The sequence below is a fragment of the Myotis brandtii genome, unplaced genomic scaffold, assembly GCF_000412655.1.
Source record: "Myotis brandtii unplaced genomic scaffold, ASM41265v1 scaffold38, whole genome shotgun sequence".
Lineage (NCBI taxonomy): Eukaryota > Metazoa > Chordata > Mammalia > Chiroptera > Vespertilionidae > Myotis > Myotis brandtii.
Window position 1 is genome coordinate 2,392,000 of NW_005364596.1, and position 23,409 is coordinate 2,415,408.

Below are 23,409 nucleotides of genomic sequence, written 5' to 3' on the forward strand. Positions count from 1 at the left end.
ACTGCCGGTTTAGGCCCGATCCCAGGGATCGGGCCTAAACCGGCAGTCGGATATCCCCCAAGGGGTCCAGGATTGGGGAGGGGGCAGGCTGGGCTGAGGGGACTCCCCCATGCATGAATTTCATGCACTGGGCCTCTAGTTTTATAATAAAAAGAATAAGGGATACATTCACAATGACAATTTTAGAAATCATTTGAGTCATTTTTATAGCATCCTGTTATTGTATATATTCAGACATTCTGCCATCTAAATCTTATCTAATGAAACATACTTGGTTATATCTAAAATTTGTTGCTTGCATTAGCTTTCTCCCTCCAAACTAAAGTTTCATTTTCAATCAGTTAACACATGGCCAGTTACTCTGACTTTTCAGAACTAAACTATGTGTGTTGAAATATGACTTTCATCATTGGATTTTTGTGGGCAATTCAGGTAGTTTAGTAATCCATCTTTTGTTTATGCCTCTTAAGGCAGTTTATTTGCTAAGTCTATCATACACACACAGACATGTCCACATACATACACACACATCAGCTTTTGTACTTTTCTCTTTCAAGAAACTTGAGCACAGAACACTAGCATATTTTTCTATTATAAAAAGAAATATAAAGTAAAATATTACTGAGGTCCTTGGCTATGGGAAATATATTCGAACATAGATCTTAATTTCAAACAGATTTCCTGTATAACAGTGTACAGTTTAGGATTTTTAAACTTTCTATTTCTCCACCACATTCTGGTCCCTAAAAGATGTAACACAGCCATACATAGCCTTTGTTCCTGGTGAACAAGTTGGCCTGGATTCATATTCTTTAATATGTTTGTGAGCTGGACTAGACAACTTAGAAAGAAATATGCAGATCTATGTAGAGTCAACCAAGGTCTGAGTTCCTTGTTTCATCTCCTCACTTGACTAAGTCTCCAGAAACAAAATTGTCCCCGGTGCTAACTATGCACCTCATTCCCTACAATCCTCCACAGCTTCTAGGACTTCATTTTTCTTTACAGCCCAAATGCCTGCAAAAGCCCAAAGGGTGCCCATCCCTTGGCCCACAGAGGCAAAAAGGACCACCTAACTGAGAGGGTGATATCATTAAAACTTGCATATCCTGGTTTTATAACCCAATTGCTATTAATTTAACTAGAGGCCCAGTGCATAGATTTGTGCACCAGTGGGGTCCCTCAGCCTGGCCTGCACCCTTTCACAATCTGGGACCCCCTCGGGAGATGTTGGATTGCCAGTTTTGGCCCAATCCCCGCAGACCAGGCCAAGGGACCCCACCTGCCGGAGAGACCCCATTCAATCCGCAGACGCCCTTTGAGCCGCTGCGCCACCCCAGGTGTGGCCGGCCAGGGAGGGACCATGGGAGGTTGGCTCCAGAGCATGTTCGGCCCATCTCACCCAGTCCTGCCCTGCCAGCCACCTTCCAATTAATTCCCTTTCAATGTGCACGAATCCATGCACCGGGCCACTAGTTTATAAATAAGAGTGAGTGCTTTGATCAAGATGCAAATTAAGAAGGTTGTCTCAGCCTTGGGAGTCAAGATTACTTCGAGCTGAAACTGAGAAACAGGAAAATTGACCAAATGAATGTCTAGACAAGGGAAGGGGGGAGGCAGTTAGTCATACTCCTTCTTACCCAGCCATTCTTCCCACTGTGCTGTCACTCTGCCCCACCCCTCACACCTCACAAGGATCTTGTAATTGAGGTCTTGGGTTAGTTGATATAGTCCTTTGTGTGTTCCATGATCTCTCCTTGAGAAGGTTGAGATAATTGGGGTGAGATGTGCCTATGACCAAGACTCAGCAAATACAGCCTGAGTCAAACTTAAACCCACTCTCACTCAGGACTCACAGCCTCAGACTGAATGAGAACTCTTTCAATTAGCATTACTCCTTCCTTTATCAAACATGGATTGTTGGACTTCTTACACATCATATAACTCTTTACAAACCACTTTTGATCGGTGAAGGATAAATGAATAACTTATGAATTATGTTTTACTTTTAAACACTCATGGGTCACATTTTGAAGGTAAAAGTTTAGCAAAGCAATCATTATTGGGCCCAGAGTGCTGACAAGTATTCAGACTGAATGAAACTAGGGCTTAGCCAGTTGCATCCAACCTCAGCAGGCTTTGTGGCAAAATAAACTTTGCTGCTACCACAAAGAACAGGAAATCTGGAAAGAAAAGCCCTTTTTCTGTCTTTTTCTTTTTTCATTTGTTTGCTGTGCCTTCTAAAACATTGGAAAGCTCAAATTTCATGCTGTGGCCAATAGCTGTTAAAGTTTTTACCGGGGAAAAGAGCTCTAGCCATTTCAGTACTGTGGTTTATAACATCACCAAACAAGCCTTTCTAGAAAAATACAGCCTCAAGTCAGCTCCCTTGGAATTCTGTCTCTGAGGCAGGCCATTCAACCCTCAAAAGAGCTGTTTTTAAAGTTTCCACAATGTGGAAACAAGGGATATTTATAATGGGATTCAAATACATGATTCATTGATATAAAATAATATCTTGCCTTTGTTCAGTACCTTTCCAACTGAAAGGTGATTGGACATTTGTTGTTTGAATAAATCTCTAGCACGTTGTTTAAATTTGTTTTTAATGGAACATCTTTAGTTAAGAAAAAATAAATCTATATATTTTGGGTTTGTCAAGGTTCCTAATAAATCATAATATAAATAGGAAATGTAGTGCATTCCTAGCATAGTATGGGAAATCGAATTGATCCAAAAGTAATTTAATGTGGATTAAGTTATTATCTGATTTATTACCTTTTTTCAGTGAGACTTATCTGGAAGTAGCACATTCACAATCATTATGAATTTTTGTTTATGGTTCAACCAGTGTCAGTTAAACTATTGTGAACTTATGGGGCTTCTCATTTTATTGTCTTTTAAGATAACGGTCCTGTTTTTATTTATTTCTCAAATTGGAAAATAAGAGAAATCATACAGATTTTTTTAGGAGAAAAAAAATTAACCGAGGCATATAGGTTGTTGCTATAGATTCATAGTATAAGATACGGTCAGGCATCAAATGATTTTTATCAGTTTCCTTTCATCAATTTTTGTTTAGCCTGCATCTCACATGAGGGAAAAATAAAAACACTGGATCTTAGCTACATATGAGTATTGTCATACAGAATATTCAAGAAAATGCTATTTTATTTAGTTTAGATATGTGGTATGATGTAATGGAGTATTCTTGGGTTATGATACATTTGCTGAAAGTCAAATTGTACCGTTACCAACTAGCAACATTTTGATATAGCGTAGCACGCTACTAATGATAAATGGAAGGAAGCCATCAGTTTTTATCTTAACAGGGAGAGCCAGGATCTCCAGGAATCCCAGGAGTTGACGGAGAGCAGGTAATTTTCAAAGATACGTGCTGTCATTTAAAGCATTGTTATCGATCACTACTTTTATTATAGGTTTGAAGCCAAGAAAAACATGCGTGTTGATATGTGATATCCTCTTTTTTTTCCCCCCACCATCTGTTTTGGAGACTATGTTAACTCTAAAAAGCAATTGCTCTTATTTATTTATTTGTACTTTATTTTATTTTCTCTTCCCATCACCATTTATCCCCTCTATGCCTTCTTACCCTCCACCGCTCTCCCTCCCCCACCCAGCCATGACTCTGTTGTCCATAAACATGAGTTCTCTTTTTTCCCCCTTTTTTGCTCAATCTCTCTAACCCCCACCAGAACTGTCTGCCTGCTTTCTCTAAGTGAGTCTATTGCTATTTTAAAAGGCAACTGGTTTTAAGTTAGTTTTCTTTGAAGAAACATACAAGCTGCATGATGCTTTAGTTTTATCTTAATACTCCTTATCAATCTACCAGTGAGTCCTATGTGAATTTTTAATAGACTTGTAAAATCATTACCTATTTAGTAAAAATATCCTACTTTTGTCAGTGAATGTAAATGATTCAAGATTAAAATCAATGACATAGATATTGCTTATATATGTTTTCTTTTTGCAGATATAGATTACACCTAATTGTTGAGAGTATTAGAAAAGACAGAAACAGGCAGGGCTGTTGTAGCTTTGCAGAATATGGCAGTTTCTCCAAGGTTTCCCCTAAAACAGAGGTTGGCAAACTTTATCTATAAAGGACCAGAAAGTAAGTGTTTTAGGCTTTGCAGTTTCTGTTGCATATCTTTTTTTAACACCCCTTAAACTTTTTTTTATAACATTCAGCCTATACAAAACAAGTCCTGGGCTGGATTTGGCCCATAAATCAAAAAGCATCTGCCAGTATTTCAATTCCAGAATCAAATCACAGGGTTAGTTTCAAGCTATTTGATGTTTTCTGGGCTTCCATTATTTACCCAAGAAATGGCTAAAATCAAGTAGAGCATAAGAAATCAAGGGGATTCTTTATACAGTTGTTGAAATATACTCCTTAGGTGATAGTATTAGATAGGGAAATTAAGTTTGGATATTTTAATATCAGAGTTTTATCTTGAAATTACATGATGTAACATTAAATAAATGTGGTAATTTAAAAAGAGACTTTAAATGATTCATTATATCAGTCAGAGATCACATTAGAATTTTTTAATCTGGTTGTATATTTCCTTTCACACTGTTAGCCATTATAAATAAGTTGGCATGCATAGCGGCATGCTTCATGATCCGTACATGTACAATAGCAGGGGGGTTTTCTATAGACTTTACAAGGTTTTCTTCTGCTACTATGTCCAGCAGGTTGGCTATTCTGCTGCAATCACTAGAGCCCTAAAACCAACCAGGGTCTGATTAACCAGTAAGATTTATTTAGTCATTCAGGCACCTTCCCACCCACCCACCTAAAAGGTGATTCTGAAGTAGGTGCTATAAAATAAGTATAAATAACAAGAAAAGACACATTTCTGTCTACAAGTAGTTTTCAGTATAGAAAAGATGAACAGGTTATGCAGCCTCAGCTTCCCTTATTGTAATAACTATGATAATCTCTGCTGAAGACGGGCCATCTGGTCATATTGCACTGAGGAATGCAGTTTTGAGGAATGAGGAAATTATGCATTTCCTTCAATGAAATGCTTAACAACATAATTTCAGTATTGGTATCATTAATTCGGAGTTGTTGGCTTTCAGAATACACATTTATTAGTATCTATTTCCTCATAGTAAAAGGAGAATAAAAATAAGATCCTGGATCACCTCACAGAGATGTCCTGAGAACAAAATAAGAACACTGTGGAAAAGTTGCAGTATTTCTAAGCATTGATTGAACATCAGTGTGCAGTGAATGATTTTCCTGTCTAGATTAGACCATTGAAAACTGGTGGTGATTGGAACTTCTGCCTGAATTTCAAGGGGACAGTAAGGATATAGGGGGAGATGGGATACATTTATTTGGACCTTTGCTATTATAACACTAGGTTCTGGTTCAGATGTGTACTTTGCTGTTGAGAATTAAGCCATTAAATTGTTTTCAGGACCGGTGATAAAGAATTAGCTGCCAGGTAAAAAAATATGAGATCAGGAGAAGTGATGGCAACACCTAAGTTCATATTTTTCATACTTACATGGCCTGAATGATAGAATTCAATGCCTTCTATTACACAGGGAAATAATGTTGATTGAATGTAGAAGGTTGCTACTAGAAATAACTCTGCCTAAAAATGAAAATCAGAATCATCTTTACACAGGACCCACCTACTGACAAAATTGATCTGGAATTCTGTGTTCCCTAGGATGTCACTATCAAGGGATAGTATGATTCTTACATAAGAATTAGCTGCCAGGTAAAAAAATATGAGATCAGGAGAAGTGATGGCAACACCTAAGTTCATATTTTTCATACTTACATGGCCTGAATGATAGAATTCAATGCCTTCTATTACACAGGGAAATAATGTTGATTGAATGTAGAAGGTTGCTACTAGAAATAACTCTGCCTAAAAATGAAAATCAGAATCATCTTTACACAGGACCCACCTACTGACAAAATTGATCTGGAATTCTGTGTTCCCTAGGATGTCACTATCAAGGGATAGTATGATTCTTACATGCAAACCATATCATTTGTAGGGACTCAAAGGCTCAAAGGGAGACATGGGGGACCCAGGTATGCCAGGTGAAAAAGGAGGAATCGGACTTCCTGGATTGCCGGTATGTTTCTGTGTTCCTATTAAGATGAATAACCAGAAAAGAATTATATGATTAGCTGCAGTCTCATCTAATCATTCATATGATCTTCTAATTTTTAAATATTTGAGGTATTGTTTAATTACTGCACGTGGGGCTCTACAACAAATTTTAAAGCGTCAAACAAATGAATTATGAAATAAACCTTCATGTTTCCCTGAATTCATTTTACTAGAAGGCACTAAAATAAATAAAGTTGGCCACTTTAATTTAGTATGCATAAGATAGTGATAACTGATCATTTTTAAATAAATCATAATTTAAAAATAAACCAAAAATGTAAAACAATTAAAAATAAATTACTCTGGAAATTCTCCTCTTTACATGTATGATACTATGGGAAGGTGTTTTTCCCCCATAATTTTTACTAGAATTGGGAAGGGGGGAAATTGTCAAACGTAGGGAAAAAAATTCAGAAAACCTCATTGCCCTCAATTTTTTTTTAAACAAGGAAGTGTATAAATAAATGTTAATGACATAGTTAAAAGACTGAACTTTGCCTTTTAAAGTGAGCACCGCCATAAAAAAATATAACACTCATAATATATGTTCAGCAATGTATAAGTTGAACCAATCAAGCCTAACTTGGTTTACATTTACTTTGTATTTTATTTCACATATCACCCACAGTCTAGGCATTTGGGGAAACTAGAATGTAGGAGGATAAATCGTTCTTTTACATATCATGTGTATAATATACAAATTTCAAGAGGATGATGGGTTTGGGGAGAAAATTCAGTTGTTCCTTACACTGTGGAAATAACTTGACCAGCTCTACTCTCTTACTGGTCATTTGTAGGGTGCCAATGGAATGAAAGGAGAGAAAGGAGACTCCGGATTGCCAGGTCCTCAGGGCCCTTCTGTAAGTCCGTGGTGGCTGAACTCCCATGGTTCCTGAAAAACTCCAAAACGGGCCTATTATTCATCTAGTTCAACCTCTGCCAGATGGCTTATCAACAGTGGAAAAACCATGAACCTCTTGGTTTGTCAGGCAGTAGAATAAATACTGTTGGCCTTGGACAATGAGAGACAAAATGCCTCAGAGGTCTCAGTTAGAAGCAATTTTTCAGAGGACTGTCTAATCCTGGGCGGGGGAGGGGGGGATCAATGGTTTTCCCATGACTCTTGTGGTAGAGCTTTGTGGATATAGAACATACGTTGTTTTTTTTTCTCTCCAGAGCCCTATTGTTGCCTAGTGAAATATTGGAGAGTTTAATAGTGGTTGTGGCATTATAGCATTTCTTGGAAATCAGTTGCTTCCTTTTTGTTTAATGTACGTTTGATTTATTCTGGCTTTTGTAAAAGAACTGTATTTTTTAAAGATTTTTTTTTTGTTCTCATAAAGGAATTTCCAAACCTAGAGAATCAAACACATCATTTCTTCCAGTATCCTTCTTTCTCTGCAACTATTAATGGCCTTAACAGAATCCCAGCAAAAGATTCAAGCCAAACCGCCTTATCTAAATGAAGTAACCAAATCCATGTTTATTTTTTTGACATACAGATCATAGGCCCACCAGGCCCACCAGGTCCCCATGGTCCACCAGGCCCCATGGTAAGTCTCTCTTCTCTCCAAAATGTAGTCATTTATTTATGAGCATGCTACTAGAGAAAACATGAGCGCATTCCTCAAAACAGCCAGCTTGTATTTCCTACTGCTCTCTGTGGAGTGGACAGAAAATACGAGGTGCTTTGAGATGTACTGACTTTACAGTGTTGTCTTTCACTCCCCAAACATGTCTGTAGGAAAGAGATAGAGTAGTTTTGTGATAGGAAAGTTGAAGACAGACAGATTTGGCAAGCTTTACTCCAGCCTTACAACGTGAACATCAGAAAATCATTTTAAACACTGTTCTGGGCCATTGGTAGCAGAATAAGATTAATAATTATAGCCATTAAGACATGTTTTTAACCAGCTTTGAAGATTAAGATCCTTTAATGAAATGTTCAATGAGAACATTTATAAAATAATACGATAAAAATCGAAGCTCGCTTCCACAGGTGGCAGACATTGTTGAATCCTTTCCTTTGTACTTTATGGTACTTTGATAGATACAGTCTTTACTGCAGGAATCCCTCATTGATCCCTCAGTGATCAGTGTGACAATGGCCATGTCCTCATGGAACTTAGGTCCAGTGAAGAAGGCAGCCATTAAACCAGTGTAATTCTCCAAATGTTTATCTAATGACGGTGTGTTAAGGGTAGAATATGGAAGTCAGATGCTTCCAGTGCTTTAGACCAGGGCAGGATGGGGACAAGTCCAGCAGCCTCTGAAATCACATTCACGTCTGGTGGTCTCAATAATCACATGTCTTCAATCATACGGATTAAATACAAATCTAAGAAAGAACTTCATTGGAATGATGCAAGCCACAGAGCACAGTCCAGACCCAGTCATCTGTTTCTTACTGCCTTTCCTATTTCACCCACAAAACAATTATAAATAACCTTTTCTTAAAAACGAAACAGTTTTTTAAGAATTAAGCAAATGGCATATTTTGGTTTTTTTATACTCCCTCCGCTTTAAGTTAGAAGATTCAACAACACTATATCCTCTTCCTATCCTAAAATTAATTAGTTTAAAAGAATTTCAAATCATTACTAAAATGAGATAAGAATACTTGATAAAATATCAGACATTTCCTGAACATCTTTATTCACAACTTATCTAAGGAGAAAATATTCCAATGGACATGTATGTAACAAACTTCAATGTATTGCTTGTTAAAAATTTTTCCTACTGTCATATGATTTTACTGATAGGTACTTAAATACTCTCTTTCCAATAGTTTATTTAAATTATTTGAAAACTTTAAAGCAATTCATGGTAACCTTTAGTTAATTTAAGTTGGCTAATTAGTCTCTATATTTAGATTTTCCACAAAATACAGGGAAAAAGCCCGGACTCATGCACGCGTTATGACTTCCTAACATTGGTAAACATTTGTTGCAAGAACCTTGAAGAATTCATCTTTGTCAAAATAAATATATTCTACTGGTAAATAATCCTTCCCACTACCACATTAGACCCTTTCCTTAGCCTTAAATTAAGCAAATTATGCAACAGGGCTGCAGAATTGACTATCATCTTTGCATTTCCTTTCTACCTCAGGGTCCCCAATACCAGGGTCTAGAGCAGTTAGTAATGGGAAGGGTCCCCTCTTCACTGGTATTTAAAGTCTGGAACTTTCCTTTGGTAAATTTTTGTCTTTTAAGACATCTATATTCCATATACATTCATAATGTATCTCACGTTTTCCACCTATATTTTTAATGGGGATTTGAGAAATGGGAGCAGTGTGGATTCACAATACTTTCTTTCCCTATTTTTTTCTTTCCTATAATTCTCTCGGATTCCACCCTCCCTCTCTCAGGTATTTAGCATAAAAAATCGCTATTGGCGTGCTTAAACACTGTGTGCCATTTACTTTACTTGCCATGGCTGTGGTGAGAGTTTCTTTTAGAAAGAATACTATGAAATGACAGGGATTATCATTATGTATCTCATGGTGATAGAAATTACTATTGATATTTTTTCCTCTGTATTAGCTTTTGTAATGGCCATGAAACAATGGAATGATTGAGTAAACCATTATCTTTGTTGTTGTTTAAAAAAAAAGAAATGCTATTAATAAATTTTCTATGACAGAGCAATCCAGAAGCTGGAAGGAACTTCCACTAGGTATTAACATCCACTGGCCTGCCTGGAGCTATAGCTCAAACAAAGAGATTCTTGTTTTACATCTCTTTTGTTACGTTATGTAATCACTTCTGCTGGGAAACAGTGAATCAGTTCTTAATTAAAAGCTGTGTTTTTCATTTTCAGGGACCCCATGGACTTCCTGGACCAAAGGTAATCTAACAAATCCCTTGATTATTTGATTTCTGTTTCCTTGTTAATCATGGAGAAGCATGACGGAAGCATGTCTGTCCTGTCTTATTTACTTGTCAAGAATGTTGATAATCTTTAAGCCTTTAAGTATCCAGATGTTTAACTCTCACAACACAGAATGACTTAGAACAAATTTAAGTGATATCACCTGGAGATGAATTATTCCTCATTTTGCCTTTTTTTCCTTGTTATTATGTAAGTTTCTGAAATCACTAATCATAATATACTCAAAATCAACCATTTAGAAGTAAATCTGATGGGATTCTCAGTCTAGTCCAGATGCTTTCTTGTTATCGTATCTTGAGTTGTACATTTAGATGTTATTGATACTTCTTGCTTGTCATGTAGCAGCACTGCATCTAAATGCTTTGACTGTCCAGCATCTTAATTTTGTACTCTCCTGAGGGCACTGGCCTAGAATGGAGTGGGGTGTATGTGTGCTATACTGAGAAGATTACATCATATACATTGAGACACACACATATACTCTGAATTAACAAGAGAACAATGGAGAATAGCCCCTCCTTTTAGCATTAGTGCAGCATGTATTGTGAAGATGGTCTCTCCACCTGTTCTCTGCTTTCGTGTAAACCAAGAGGACACCTTGGAGGATTAGAATGAGCCCTGAAAGACAGTCTTCTTCTTCCAGGGGACATGCACGATAAGGAACTATATCCTAATCTCAGCTCTGCCCTGACATGCTCTGTTACCTTGGGCAGATTATTTACCCTCTCTGATCCTTCATTTACTCAACTAGGTAATTTACCACATAGGGTTGTGATGATTTAATAGCAAAATATCTGGTGCAGTTGTTGATAAGCACCCATAAGTGCCATTTGTTTTTGGTAACTTCTGATTTGACGCTCTGTTCTGAACAGAAAAATTTAGCTAGTCCTAAGGCTGTTTTAGAGAAGGTTCAAGTACTCTTGAAAGCTCCTCAGTAATGAGTTGGTGCATTTTAATGGTGAGGGGTGAGAGAACACATAATGCAATGTTGGCATAGGAGTCAGAAAGGCAGCCCACCCTCTCCTCTGGCTCACCCAGCTCTAGCAGTGGCAGAGATATCTGTTTGACTCCTGAAACCTGAGTTCCCTTTTTGAGGTCAGGCAGGTGGCTCACCCAAGCACAGGACGAGTTCATGCCTCTTTATTCGTTGTAGAATACCTTACCTTCTGGTGAGGCCAGTGAGTGGTAGTGTCTCAGAATCATGGATTATAGTTTGGGGTAAAAGCATTGTTCTGGGGGTCAGAAGAGAGAGCCCATCTACTGGCTTTGTAATCTTAGTAGTTATCTAACTTCTCTGGGCCTCTTTTCCCACTCTTGGCTTCTCCATGGATGTTAAGGCACCCCTAAAAATCAGCCCAATCATAATAACTCAGACTAAAGCCACTAAGACTGTGTTTTTAATTCCTTGAGTGATTCAGATATCCCGCCATTAGATTAATAGATGCCCAAGATTCTTTTGATATCTAAAATGCAATGATCTTTTTGCCTACACTTAAACTTTAATTATACTTAAATCATAGACTTCAGAAAATTTTTATAAAGTTTCAAAGACCTCATAGAATACCTATCCTAATTCCTTGATCTTATAGATGATAAACTATAGGCCCAGGTAATTTACCCCAAATTACACTAATTAAATGATAGATCTGGGACTAGAATTTAGGTCCAGCATTGAAATTTGGTATTTTTGCCACTGAATTAGATTGTTTATAAACTCACCTTCTAAGTTAATGACCAGTCCTATCAATACATGATTCCTTACCAAAGCATTTCACAGCCTACCAAGGTTTTCCTGCTTATCCATCATCTCAAGACCACTTGCTGAAAGACCACACACATGCAAAGCTGGGTATCTCAAGTTTAGACCAGTTAACTGAATTAGACTATTGAGCCTTGGCCTTGACCTCACATGAACTCTAGCTCTGTGACATTCCCAGGATCATACTTTACCAACCATTTGGATTCCCTATAGTGGAAGCACTGTGATCATCCTATCTTTAGAATCCCAAAATTTCATTAGGTTTTGCCCAAATGTGTTCATTCCTTTGTGACCCCTTTGAAAGTTTAAATATGTAACATGGTACTAAGGGTGATCTGTTTCCCAGCATTTCCCGATGAGAGGAATCATCTGGAAGGCTTATTAAAAATACACGTTTCCTGCGCTGCTAAGGTCTACATGGCGCCCCAGGCTCTTTATGTTAAGCAAGCACCACACTGATTTCATCATCAGAGAAATGGGGAAAGTACCACCCTCCTGCCATGTAGACATAGTCTCTCCTCCCTCACACCCCACCCAGAAAGACTCTATAGGGCTTTGAGACTGAAATAATCTTCAAGGCTTTCAAATTTTCTTGATGAAGTTAATGTCTGTGCTTAAAAGTTAAAGAGTGAACCAGTTAAACTCTATTTCTAACATCCTGCTGCTGCTAATAGAACATAGGTGTACTGTATTCTTAGATTTAAAAAAACAACAACACAAAAAAAACACAGAGTCAACAAAATTTTATCACTTCCCGTGGCTTTTGTAATATAACCCTAAACTAAATTCAAACCTTCCTCATTCAAACATTGGGCAGATGAACTTAGTACATGTAAGTTCTGTGATCTTCATGTTTTCTTCTGGGATTGGCTATTTGCTGTCTACTCTATTGATTAATCCAGGTAGGGACCTGACCTGGCAATGTCAGTGAATGAGGACTCACTAAATGGCATTACTTCAAACATCAGCGGCTATATTTTTAGCTCATTCCCCTGGGCAAAATGCTTAAAGGCTTAAAATGTCTGTGTATAACACTGTCCTGCATATTCCAGTTTTCCATTGCAGCAGAGTGGGTTTTTTATTACTGAATCTCCTTCAGCATCTTCCACTGATTGTCTCTGATTTGCTTGGTCAGAACAATGGGGCACAACACCAATTTCCTTGATATACAACTGAAAATTTCAGGAACTCAGTTATATATATTTTGATTCTGAAGAGCATACTTTCTAGGGTGTTTTGTTTCCTAGAATATTACTTGTCCATTTCAGTTTGTTAATTTTGTCATGTTTTAGAAATTAAGTTTGAACTGATACAAGACAAATCTAGCCTGACTCAGCTGTTACCTAAAACTGGAATCTGCAACCATTTCCGAGACTGGCTCTCTTCTCTCATAGCTGAAACGCCCGTGATAGCAACCAAAATTGGCATTTGCTTTTGCATTTAGGGCGAACCAGGGTTAAATGGTGTTAAAGGATTGAAGGGTGAACCAGGTCAAAAGGGTGACAGAGGACCCCTTGGTCTTCCAGTAAGTAAAGAAAACTTTCCATTTCAGTGCAAATCTCAGACTTTTCTTTCTACCTTAAGCAACTACTCTGGTTTGCTTGGCAACTACTAATAGCTGAGATGTCTGTAATTGGAGAACACATTGCGTTTGTTAGCGCAGAGCCCAGCCCGATTTCTTTTCCCAACGTCTGCTCTTCTGTAAGAGGAAGACCCCATACACACAATGCCATCACTGTTTTGTCCTTCGATTACATACATGCCAGCCTTCCTCTGTTAAAGCTGACAATCCTCCTCCCATCACCCTCCTCTTTACAAACGTACTGTGCTCCTAATTTCTCTCAAACTTTTTTATAATTTAGTGCAGATTTAAATTCTCCTTCAATTTTTTTACTCCTTTGATACCCAAACTGTAGCCCTCTGTTGGTGGCAGGTGTGCAATTGGCCATTGTTGATGGCAGGAGGTCAGTGCTGTGGCTCCTTACATTAATCAGTCATATCGAGGTCTAAATGTTGTATGTTGTTTGTTTTGGAAATGCTCTCTTAAGAGATTATTGTGGCAATAGTGGATAGGATGGGAGAAGTATTTTGCAATTGTTTAGAGATTTTCATTTTTAAGAAAAAGGTGGATTTTTACCTTTCCAGTACCTCATGCCAGTCTTCTTTCCACAACTAAAAAGATATTTTTAAAAAATGGTTATTGACTATAAGTTGTAGTTTCAAGCTTTTACTATGCTGTCTATTCAGTGAATACCAACAAAAGTCAATAAAGAACATTATAAATTACATGATTAAAATGACATAAAATTGGTAATAGGAAATAATTTATACACATATTTTACACATAAAAAATTGATTACCAGTTATTTTATTTTCCCTGTGGGTACGATAACTTAAGTAGTAAGTATTCTACTTGATAACCAGTGCCTTACATAAATCAGGCATGTAGTAGATGCTTAATAGATATTCATTTATTGAATTAGTGATAGAGCATAGGTTAAATCATGCCAATTAGATCAATGGATGACCTCGGAATAAAACCTCTATAACATATATGAGTCATTAATTCACATCCCAGGTGAATATATTATCAATGCAAAAATTTTATCATCTCCCTATTTATTTTTAAATGTTATAATAATGGTGACTGAACAAAGTACCAAAAGGCAAAATAAACTTTGGATTTCTGTTTCATTTAAATTTAGGATTAGTGATAATTTGTATACATTAGCAGAAAGCTCTGCATATGCTAGCATTAAACTAACAACAACACACTTTTTAAAATTTTTTAATCATTGCTAACTAAAGATGTTTTTGCAGTGAAAATCCTCATAATAAAATTATACAGAATGAATTATAAAGTAAAATCTAAAATTACCCAAAATATATATGGTATAGCATCATTGGTAGAGTTTGCAGCTGGAATAGATGTTTTCTTTCGTTTTGTATTATTAATTACATCTGAAGCATAAAATGGGAAAATAGTTCTGCAATCTTGCCAAGAGAATTTATAGGGCTAGAGCATTGTCTTTCCTAAATAATTCTTCATCTAATCAATTTTTAAAGGACTATAAATAAATATTTGAGTTTTGAGATACAAATGCCATATCAAAGAATCAATTGTGCTTATTCTTGAAATAAGCATTGAAAATGTCATCTTTTAATCTTTCACTGGAGCCCAAGGTGAAGAAAAGCATGCGTTGCATTGGATTTTTAAAACATTTCCCATCCAGACTTTGCTGCGATGATTATTTGATTACTTCAAGTGAGTCAAGGAACAGTTTTGTTTGGGACAGTTATTTTTTGTTTGGACTCATGAGCTATTTCTGGCTTTTTCCTGTTCCTAGAAGTCCCTCTAGTGGCGATTAATGTGAACACAGTAAGAACAACCCAGAAATCAATGACTGTTCATGTAAAAGCCACAGTTATCCCGACATGTTCAAGTTCTGCATTTGTCATTCATAAAGGCTATTTTAACTAGCAAGACTGGAGTTCTTATCTTCTCCTCTGAAATGCTATCCTTGATTTATTATTATAATGAGACCTTTCTTAGGAGATCTGCCATTATTTTTCCTTCAGAACTTAAGAAAAATATTGTGAATAGTACAGTCTTTAGAAAACGAATTTCATACGGATATTAGTAGCCTGTGACTGTTAGTTACTGTAACTACTTTAAAGCCACTCTATGAACCTCATTACCTTGATTTCTAAATAAGAATTTGTCAAATGGAAATGTCATAAAAATGCCATCGTCTATGGGGATGTTTATTGTCCTGTGTTTTGTTTTTTTGTTTTTGTTTTTTTTTTTAAACTAACAATTTGTAGCAATGTGATATTCATCCCAGAACCCTGTGACTGAGTATTATGTTGTTTGAAGTGTTACACTTGTTCGCTGGTACCTCATACTAATCTCTGTTCTTGTCATTCGTGTTACACCCACCAACCCTGCTACCAACCAAATCACACAGGGAGCATCTGGCTTAGACGGAAAGCCAGGAGCCCGGGTGAGTCAGTGCCTCCTCGTCTTGCTCCAGCGCGTTTGTGGCTGTGAATTCTGTGCTTCGGACAGACCCTTTCGGCTCATGTGTTCTCATTAGAAGAGGAGGGTACCTAGGATTGGGGTAAAACAAGAAGGTGGACAAAGACAGTGGCAGAAAAGGGGAAGGTGGACAGAGCATGGGCTGCGGCTCTGTGGGACGTACAGCCTTAACTACAAAACATGTTTCTGAAATGGGAGCTCAGGTCTGGATTACCTGCTAGGTGACAAGAATAGCCAGTCTAATTGGCATCATTGTCTCAGAATCCTGGCACATTTCTCCATAACCAGTGACATTTCCTGTAATTCCAGGAGAGAGGCCCTCTGATGGGATTAAAATAATGTGGATTTATTTTAAGTTGCTTTTCCTTTTATGTTTATGTTCATATTAGAAATGTACCTTCTTCATTGGACTAACTTTCAAATCTTTGTTCATCGAAATGAATTGTCTGTCTTCTGTTGTTGTCTCTTTTCTTTGGCTCTTAACAGCTCCATCTCTTAAATTTCAGCCACAGGGACTCAGTCTTTACAAGTCTTCTGAAGATGAACTTTGAGTTCAGGCAGTAAAAGATCAGTTTAAGATGGTGAGAATTCACCAACATTAGAATGAACTTAAAACCCTGAGTTACTTCATATCACAAGGCTGTAAGAGAATAAGCAAGAACAGTAGGAGAGAAATAAAAACACTATAAAAACGTGTGCTGAATTGTTCCATGTGCAGATTTTATAACAAATTCTTTGCAAATCTAAGCATAGTCTTCCTGAAAATGAGCCAACGTACTTGAAGTCCTAGCTACAATTTTAAGAATCAAAAGAAATGTTAGCTCTTCGATTCTAAAAAAACCTTCTCCAGGCAGCCATTGTTTTCCTTGGACCTCAGTGATCCTATATTCATTCAGGCCACAGAAATCCTGATCCTAAACTAGGAGGCCAGAAGGCAATTATGCCATTAAGTCATCAGCTGCCTGGTTTGTGCCTTGTAAGCCTAGTCACTTCAGCCACTGCAGCAGGACCTGCAACAATAATTCCTTCCCTCGAAGCCCCCTGCTGCTCTGCATGGAGCTCAAGAAAGTTTGGTTTGAACACTGTTCTCTTTTAATTTTGTTCACTTGTGTAACTGTTCAAGCCTCAAGCAGCTGAAAACAAGGCTTCGAAGCATCGGTGGCCAAGGAAAGTAGGGCTGGCAGTGGGGGGTGGAGAACGAATGTGAACTAGAGGTGATGTGAAGAAAAAACAACCGCAGGTTTTTCTAAGATGGGGGAGGCAAAGTGAAGATGTTCCATTCAGTCAGGAAGGAAATGTGTAATTAAATATGATCTACAGCTTTTTGTGTGGGCCCTTCATTGAAACAGGCAGTTATATAATTCATCCCGTTTACATGAGATTCTTGAAAACCACTGGCCTGAAAGAATCCAGTATAAAGCACTTTGGAAGGAGATGAGTTGTCTTACTGACATTCTTGGGCGTCACTCGCCCAGGAAAGTCCTGGATACATTATAACTGCTTTTCTTACAGCCCCGGGATATGTCTCATATTGTCTTATTTTTTATCTCTTTTTAGGGTACAGATGGCCCTATGGGACCTCATGGCCCTGCAGGTCCCAAAGGAGAAAGAGTAAGTTGCTCCTGAGGTTACTAAGCTGTGACCTGAATAAGAAACTAAAGTGTGGCTTTTTCATTTTACTTCAACTTCCCAGAAGAAACAAAGGGCCATCTACTATTAAATGAAAATAGATATGATCATAAGTTCTATTCAGAGTCTTCACTCTGAGAGAGAGAACAACAGAGTATAACATGGGATACGGCTGCCCTAATAGAAAACAATGCATACATTTGCATAGCTGACATGAATAGCTCAGAACCCGTAAGGAAGATATTTTTACTTAGCCTTAACCCCGTAAATAGGGCTAACATTTCCACGACTACGTATTCTGGCTGATAATCTTTCATAGAAAGCTATTTTATTTCATTGAGAGTAAGTTATAACTTTCTAAAGAAAATGACCAAAACCTACATATTCTTTTCCACACAGTTATACATGCTGCTGTTTAAAACAAAAACAAAAACAATAGACTGTCTTCCTTTAACCATACGGAAATAATTTCAGTGCATTATAAAACAAAAACCTTTCACTAACCTCTCTATTGCTAGGCCATGTTTCCATATCCCTGGGAAAAAAAAGAAGTCAGAGTGGAAGATAAATATCTGACACACAAAAATGTGCTGCCGCATCAGCAGCTGGTCATCTGTCTGGAACTCCTCTCCCTCGTTCTCTGTTTTTCCCCCACTTGTCCTTTTCCTCGCCTTGGAACACTTGGAAGTGTTTGTGTGTCTGAGTGGAATTGTGTCATCAGTTTCCCCACCATCCAGGATGGAATGAAAAGAAAGTATCCTAATAGCGAGGGCTTCAAGACGTTGGAATAATTCATTTGTGGTCTTTTAAAACTAGATAGCGTTTCATCAATCTGGGATAATTTGTCCACATAGTGATTTCTTTGGCGTACATCCCAATTCCATGTTCTATAAATTGAATTCATTCATTCAATAAATATTTATCACATGTTACCATGTATAAAACACAGTGTACTTTCAGTATGAAATGGAAACACACTCCCCCTTTTTATGTAAAGTCTATTTTGCTCCAATGAATTAAATGCCATTATAATGAATTCCTCATCTTATAATCTTTTACTAATACACTAAATATATTTACTCAGTACTGTAAAGGAAGCAGCTATTTTCCCTGATCTAGAAGAGTTTACAGCCTAATTGCAGAGGAAAAAATCTCTGAGAAAAATAACCAGATAATGAGGCCACAGTGAATACAGTTAAACCCAGGCTGTTCATACAGCGATGAGGGAAGCTGGCTTCGTCCAAGAATGCTTCTAGAAAGAGGTGACTCTTAACGGAATAAATAATCTGAATCTGCAGTTACCTTTATTTGATCTTATTTCTAAGATCAAGCCAATGACTTATGAAGCTCTTCTTAATTAAAAATATTTAAAAGCGAAGAGCCTCCACTGCTGACCCACTCAAGCACTGTGTCAAGAAATTCAGTACATGTACTAAAAATGGAGCAGCAAATCTCAAGTAGTCTTTTGGCAGGAGGCCCTGGGGCTCAAGAGGGTTTACCATTTGGTAAATCAGCTGCTACTTCCGATAGCTCCACAGTGTCACAAGAGTATCAGGTCTCGGCCCTGGGGCAGGATTAACCAGGAGAGCAAATGAAATCTCTAAGAATTTCTGAAGGCATAGTTGAAGTCAAATGGTGTGCAGTGTAAAGTGTTACACTTGTATTTATTTACTCAGCACGTTAACTATCTTAACTGGGTCCGATATCAGTACTCCCTAAGTGCCCCTCACCCAGAGTGCTAAACTGGAGTGTGATTCTCAGTGTTAATTGATTGAGGCGCCATCTGGACTGTCGTGAAGAAGTTTCAAATTTTAAAGCGGGAGGAATCAGGAAAGGGGGTCATTCTAGAATAATTTCTTAGTGTAGACATGCAAATGAGAGAGCCCGAATAAAATTAGACCAGCCTACAGGAAGCCAGACATTTGACAGTGTTTTTCAGAAACTGTCAGATGCGTGACTGGCACCATTAGTATTCTGCTCTTCAAGCTCGCCGAGGTTCCTGCCTTCCGCTGATTTCTTCATCTGGCCTTGTAACGTCTTAGGAACTCTGCAGAAGTTGTTAAATTGGAGAGGTGCACGTCTTTTTTTTTTTTTTTGAATTATTTAATCCAGGAGAAGAAGTTGCACATTCCAATCCCTGTGTTAATATTTCACTCCTGAAAGTTTTCAAACTGAGACCATTAGGATGCTTTTGACTCTAAATGGCAGCCCCCAACTCAAAATATAGTGAAGACATTTACTGTTTTATATAACAAAACGTTCAAAGGAGGGCTCTCGGCTTTGCTTCTGTGCCCTTTCCGCCTGCTGGCCTTGTCTTCTGACCACTGGCAAGCAGGTTCCCGTGTGCTGACCTCCTCCCTCCCCCCCAGGAGCCATGGCAGAGAACACACACAGAGACCTTCCCCTCCCACGCCCCATAGCGTCCCAGCTGACTTCCCCCACACCTCCTATCCACTTCTGAAGCAGTCACTGCTGAGAGAAGTGGATTGCTATTAGCTTAAAGTTATTATTTGGGGAGGCCAATTCTATACGAAAAGTTCCACACACAAATGTCTGAGTGACAGCTTAATTCAAATAAGCCATGGCATATTCACTTTAAAAACAAAATAAAGCGGAAGTGCTCAATCAGAGGAGGAGGAAGGGAGTAGGTAGATCAAAATAATCTTTGGAGCTTTTTCAAACAAAACCTACTCTAATCTGTTGAATTTTTTTAAACTAGATCTACTCCAGGCTATGTGAACCCTCCTTTTAAACCCCTACCTCCCACTACACATACCCACACCACCACCACCACCACCACCATTTTAAAAATCATAAATAACATACCAGCTCAAAATGAAATAAACTTATTTTGAATTAATTTGAGTTGCTCTTTGAATTGCTGAGCCTTTTTTTTTAATTAAAAATAAGACCTCTAATTGTATAATAATGATAGCTACTATATATGGGACATAGTGAATTTCATATTTTATAATCAGAAAAATTGTCTTCAGAAAAATTCTTGTAGAATATGTATTATTCCTATTTAACAGCCAATGAAACTCAGGCACAGAAAGGTAAAGAAAATTACCTAAGCCTTGACGGGGGGTGGCTCAGTTGGTTGAAGCGTAGTCTACACCAAAAGGTTTCGGGTTCAGGGCACAGACCTAAGTTCTTGGTTCGATCCCTGGTCAGGGTGCCTACGGGGAGGCAACCAATCGATATTTCTCTCTCTCTCATTGATGTTTCTCTTTCTCTTCCTCTCTCTCTAAAATCAAGAAAAACATAACCTTGGGTGAAGATTAAAAAAAAAAAGTTACCTAAGGCCATACAGATAGTTCGTGACAGGACTGGAATTCAAATTTAAATGTGTTTTATTTCAAAGCCTGCCACTTTCCTGAAAGCAAATGCAGCTCTTTCAGTAATACTGAGTAAAAGTTCAAAAGCATTGATCACATTTATTTTCAGTGGCCTCCCTATTCTTTATGTGTTTCTGGGTGACCATGCTAATTAGCTCCACCAATCCCTAAGTTTAGATTAAAGAAGAATGTTAACAGGGACTTTAAATTTGCTCAAATGGGAATCTGGAGTATAGACAAACACAGCAAAATACATGGATCTGCATTCAGAATGAGCAGCTGAACTTGGCACTTTACTCATGAGAAAGAGTTGCTAACCTTTGAACTTCAGAGGTGTGAGAAAAGAAGGTAACATTTTCTGTCTGAACACTCACATAAACATCATCGTGACTCCTGAAGTTTTCATGCTAAATCCTGAGAAACACATTAATTTTGAAGATGGGGGCAGAAGGGGTTTTTTACTTGAAATGCAGAATATCTTTTCTCTGTCATTGTAATTATTTCCTATTCATGGGACCACCTCCAATTACACTTATTCTTTATAAGCATTCAAGATTATCATTTAATCCTCGGCTGGTTTTTTCTCAGTGGTTAGAGCATCAGCCCATACACCAAAGGGTCGAGGGTTCGAGTCCCGGTCAAGGGCACGTAACTGGGTTGCAGGTTCAATCCCCAGCCTGGTGGGAAGCAACCAATCAATCTCCTCTCTCTCTCTCTCTCTCTCTCTCTCTCTCTCTCTCTCTCTCTCTCTTGCATGCACGTACATTCTCTCTCTCTTTCTCCCTCTCCCCTCCTCTCTAAAAATCAATGAAAAAAAATATCCTTGGGTGAGGATTAACAATAATAAATAAATAGTAACTTAAAATAATTAGTAACAAATAAATGTTTCGCATTAACACCCAAGAAACACGAATACAGCATCCTAGACACACTGGTCCTTTTGCACAACTGGGCAGTGGAAGTCTTATGCTCTTTCTAAGGTGATTTAATAAAATCGTCTTATGTAGATTACTTTTACTGTATCATTGACAGCAATTCTGGAAGAGCCTGAATCTTTGGTATTTTGATAGAATGATAATTCAAACAGGAGCTTTACACACAGGCCATTTGGGCACAGGTGTGAATATTGGTGTTTGTGTCTGATTTGAACTTTCTACCTTTCATTTTAGGGCGAAAAAGGAGCTGTGGGAGAGCCCGGACCCAGAGGGCCCTACGGCCTGCCCGTGAGTCCTCTGTCTGGTGTGCGGTCTGCACCTTCAGCATGCACAGATCACCTGCCACTTAACCCTGCCCTTGTGGGACCAGCTAATCACATTACAGGAGCAAGAACAGTCCACTAATTCTCTACAAGCCCAGTATCACCATGTCCTCCAGAGATAGGTCACATTCATGTCATCCTCCCACTCACGTACAGACACCTGCCCTCACACGTCACAAGACGGAGAGGATCAGAGTCACCTAAAGGTGGGACGCCCCCTGTCCAGTGACGCCTTGCCCCTACCATCTGACTGGACGCCCATGATTGGCACTTTTTTGGAAGGTCACTGTACCAGAAGTGGGTGTAGGAGCTTTATTTAGAACAACTTCCTGCAGATTTTATCTGTTCTCATAGGTTACTTACTAAAACCTCTCTTGCTAATTAGTCATTTCTCGAATTGACGTTTACGATGACTCCATGTCTCTGATCCCTCTGTTACTGTCATTACAGGGGATCTGGAACATAGGATGTGGATAAAAATTCTCAATGACACAGACTTCAAATTGAGGCCTCGGGTTTGCTGTAGGACATTATCTTTGGGATCATCACAAATGATCCCATGGGGTTGGGAAGGACTACAATAGAACTGTAGGCTTGTATTGAGGTTTTTAACCCCTATGCACGTCCACATACCCTGGACTTTCAGTTTTTATGAACTGAAATAATAAACTAAAACCATCATAACTTCAATGCTGAAAGAGAGGCTGATTTTAAAATAGATTGAAAGTGAAGGCTGATTTTTAAAATAGATTTCAGTTGACGGAATCAAAGCAACCTCTTAGGAACTCTGGGTGGATGCATTGTGAGACACAATAGGCCCTGCCCCGGGCATCTGCGCCGTGGGAGTGCGTTTATCCTCCGCGCACAACAGCCTTCTGGCCCCTTTCATATTTGGGGATCATTCATTTACAAAGTTTACTTAAAAACAGTGCTTTAAGGTGTGACCTTCACACCCTCAGTATTTATAGACAAGGTGCACGCTAGCCAAATCCAAACTATATTTAACAACAAAGTTTCCACATTTTTTACTCATGTCTGAGCTAACTACTCAGAGAATTAAAGCAGCATTGATTTGCCTCCTTTATTAGCGCTGGTGTGTTTTTAAATCAGCTAAATGGTTTTTGCTTTCAACTTAACTCCTGAATTGATAACTTGGATACCAAGCATTCCACTTCAGCAAAAAAGCAAACTATTTAACCTGATATATAAGAAAACATTTTCATGACTCGTAACAGCAACGTTAACAGTCATTTCACTTGATTTAGTGAAAAAAAATGTGTAATACTAATCAGTAGGGGATCTTTTTCACATCTGTGAAG

The 23,409-nt window shown here is 38.1% G+C and overlaps 1 protein-coding gene across 1 annotated transcript in view; it reads left to right on the plus strand.

The window, feature by feature from the left end:
• COL25A1 (collagen, type XXV, alpha 1) overlaps nucleotides 1–23,409 on the plus strand; it is a 497,755-nt gene that overhangs the window by 462,771 nt on the left and 11,575 nt on the right. Inside the window, exons 26-34 of the mRNA XM_014544731.1 lie at nucleotides 3,333–3,377; nucleotides 6,052–6,132; nucleotides 6,968–7,030; nucleotides 7,673–7,723; nucleotides 9,996–10,022; nucleotides 13,271–13,351; nucleotides 15,795–15,830; nucleotides 17,423–17,476; nucleotides 22,002–22,055. Coding sequence (XP_014400217.1) covers nucleotides 3,333–3,377; nucleotides 6,052–6,132; nucleotides 6,968–7,030; nucleotides 7,673–7,723; nucleotides 9,996–10,022; nucleotides 13,271–13,351; nucleotides 15,795–15,830; nucleotides 17,423–17,476; nucleotides 22,002–22,055 — 492 coding nt within the window. The remainder of the gene's footprint in view (nucleotides 1–3,332; nucleotides 3,378–6,051; nucleotides 6,133–6,967; nucleotides 7,031–7,672; nucleotides 7,724–9,995; nucleotides 10,023–13,270; nucleotides 13,352–15,794; nucleotides 15,831–17,422; nucleotides 17,477–22,001; nucleotides 22,056–23,409) is intronic.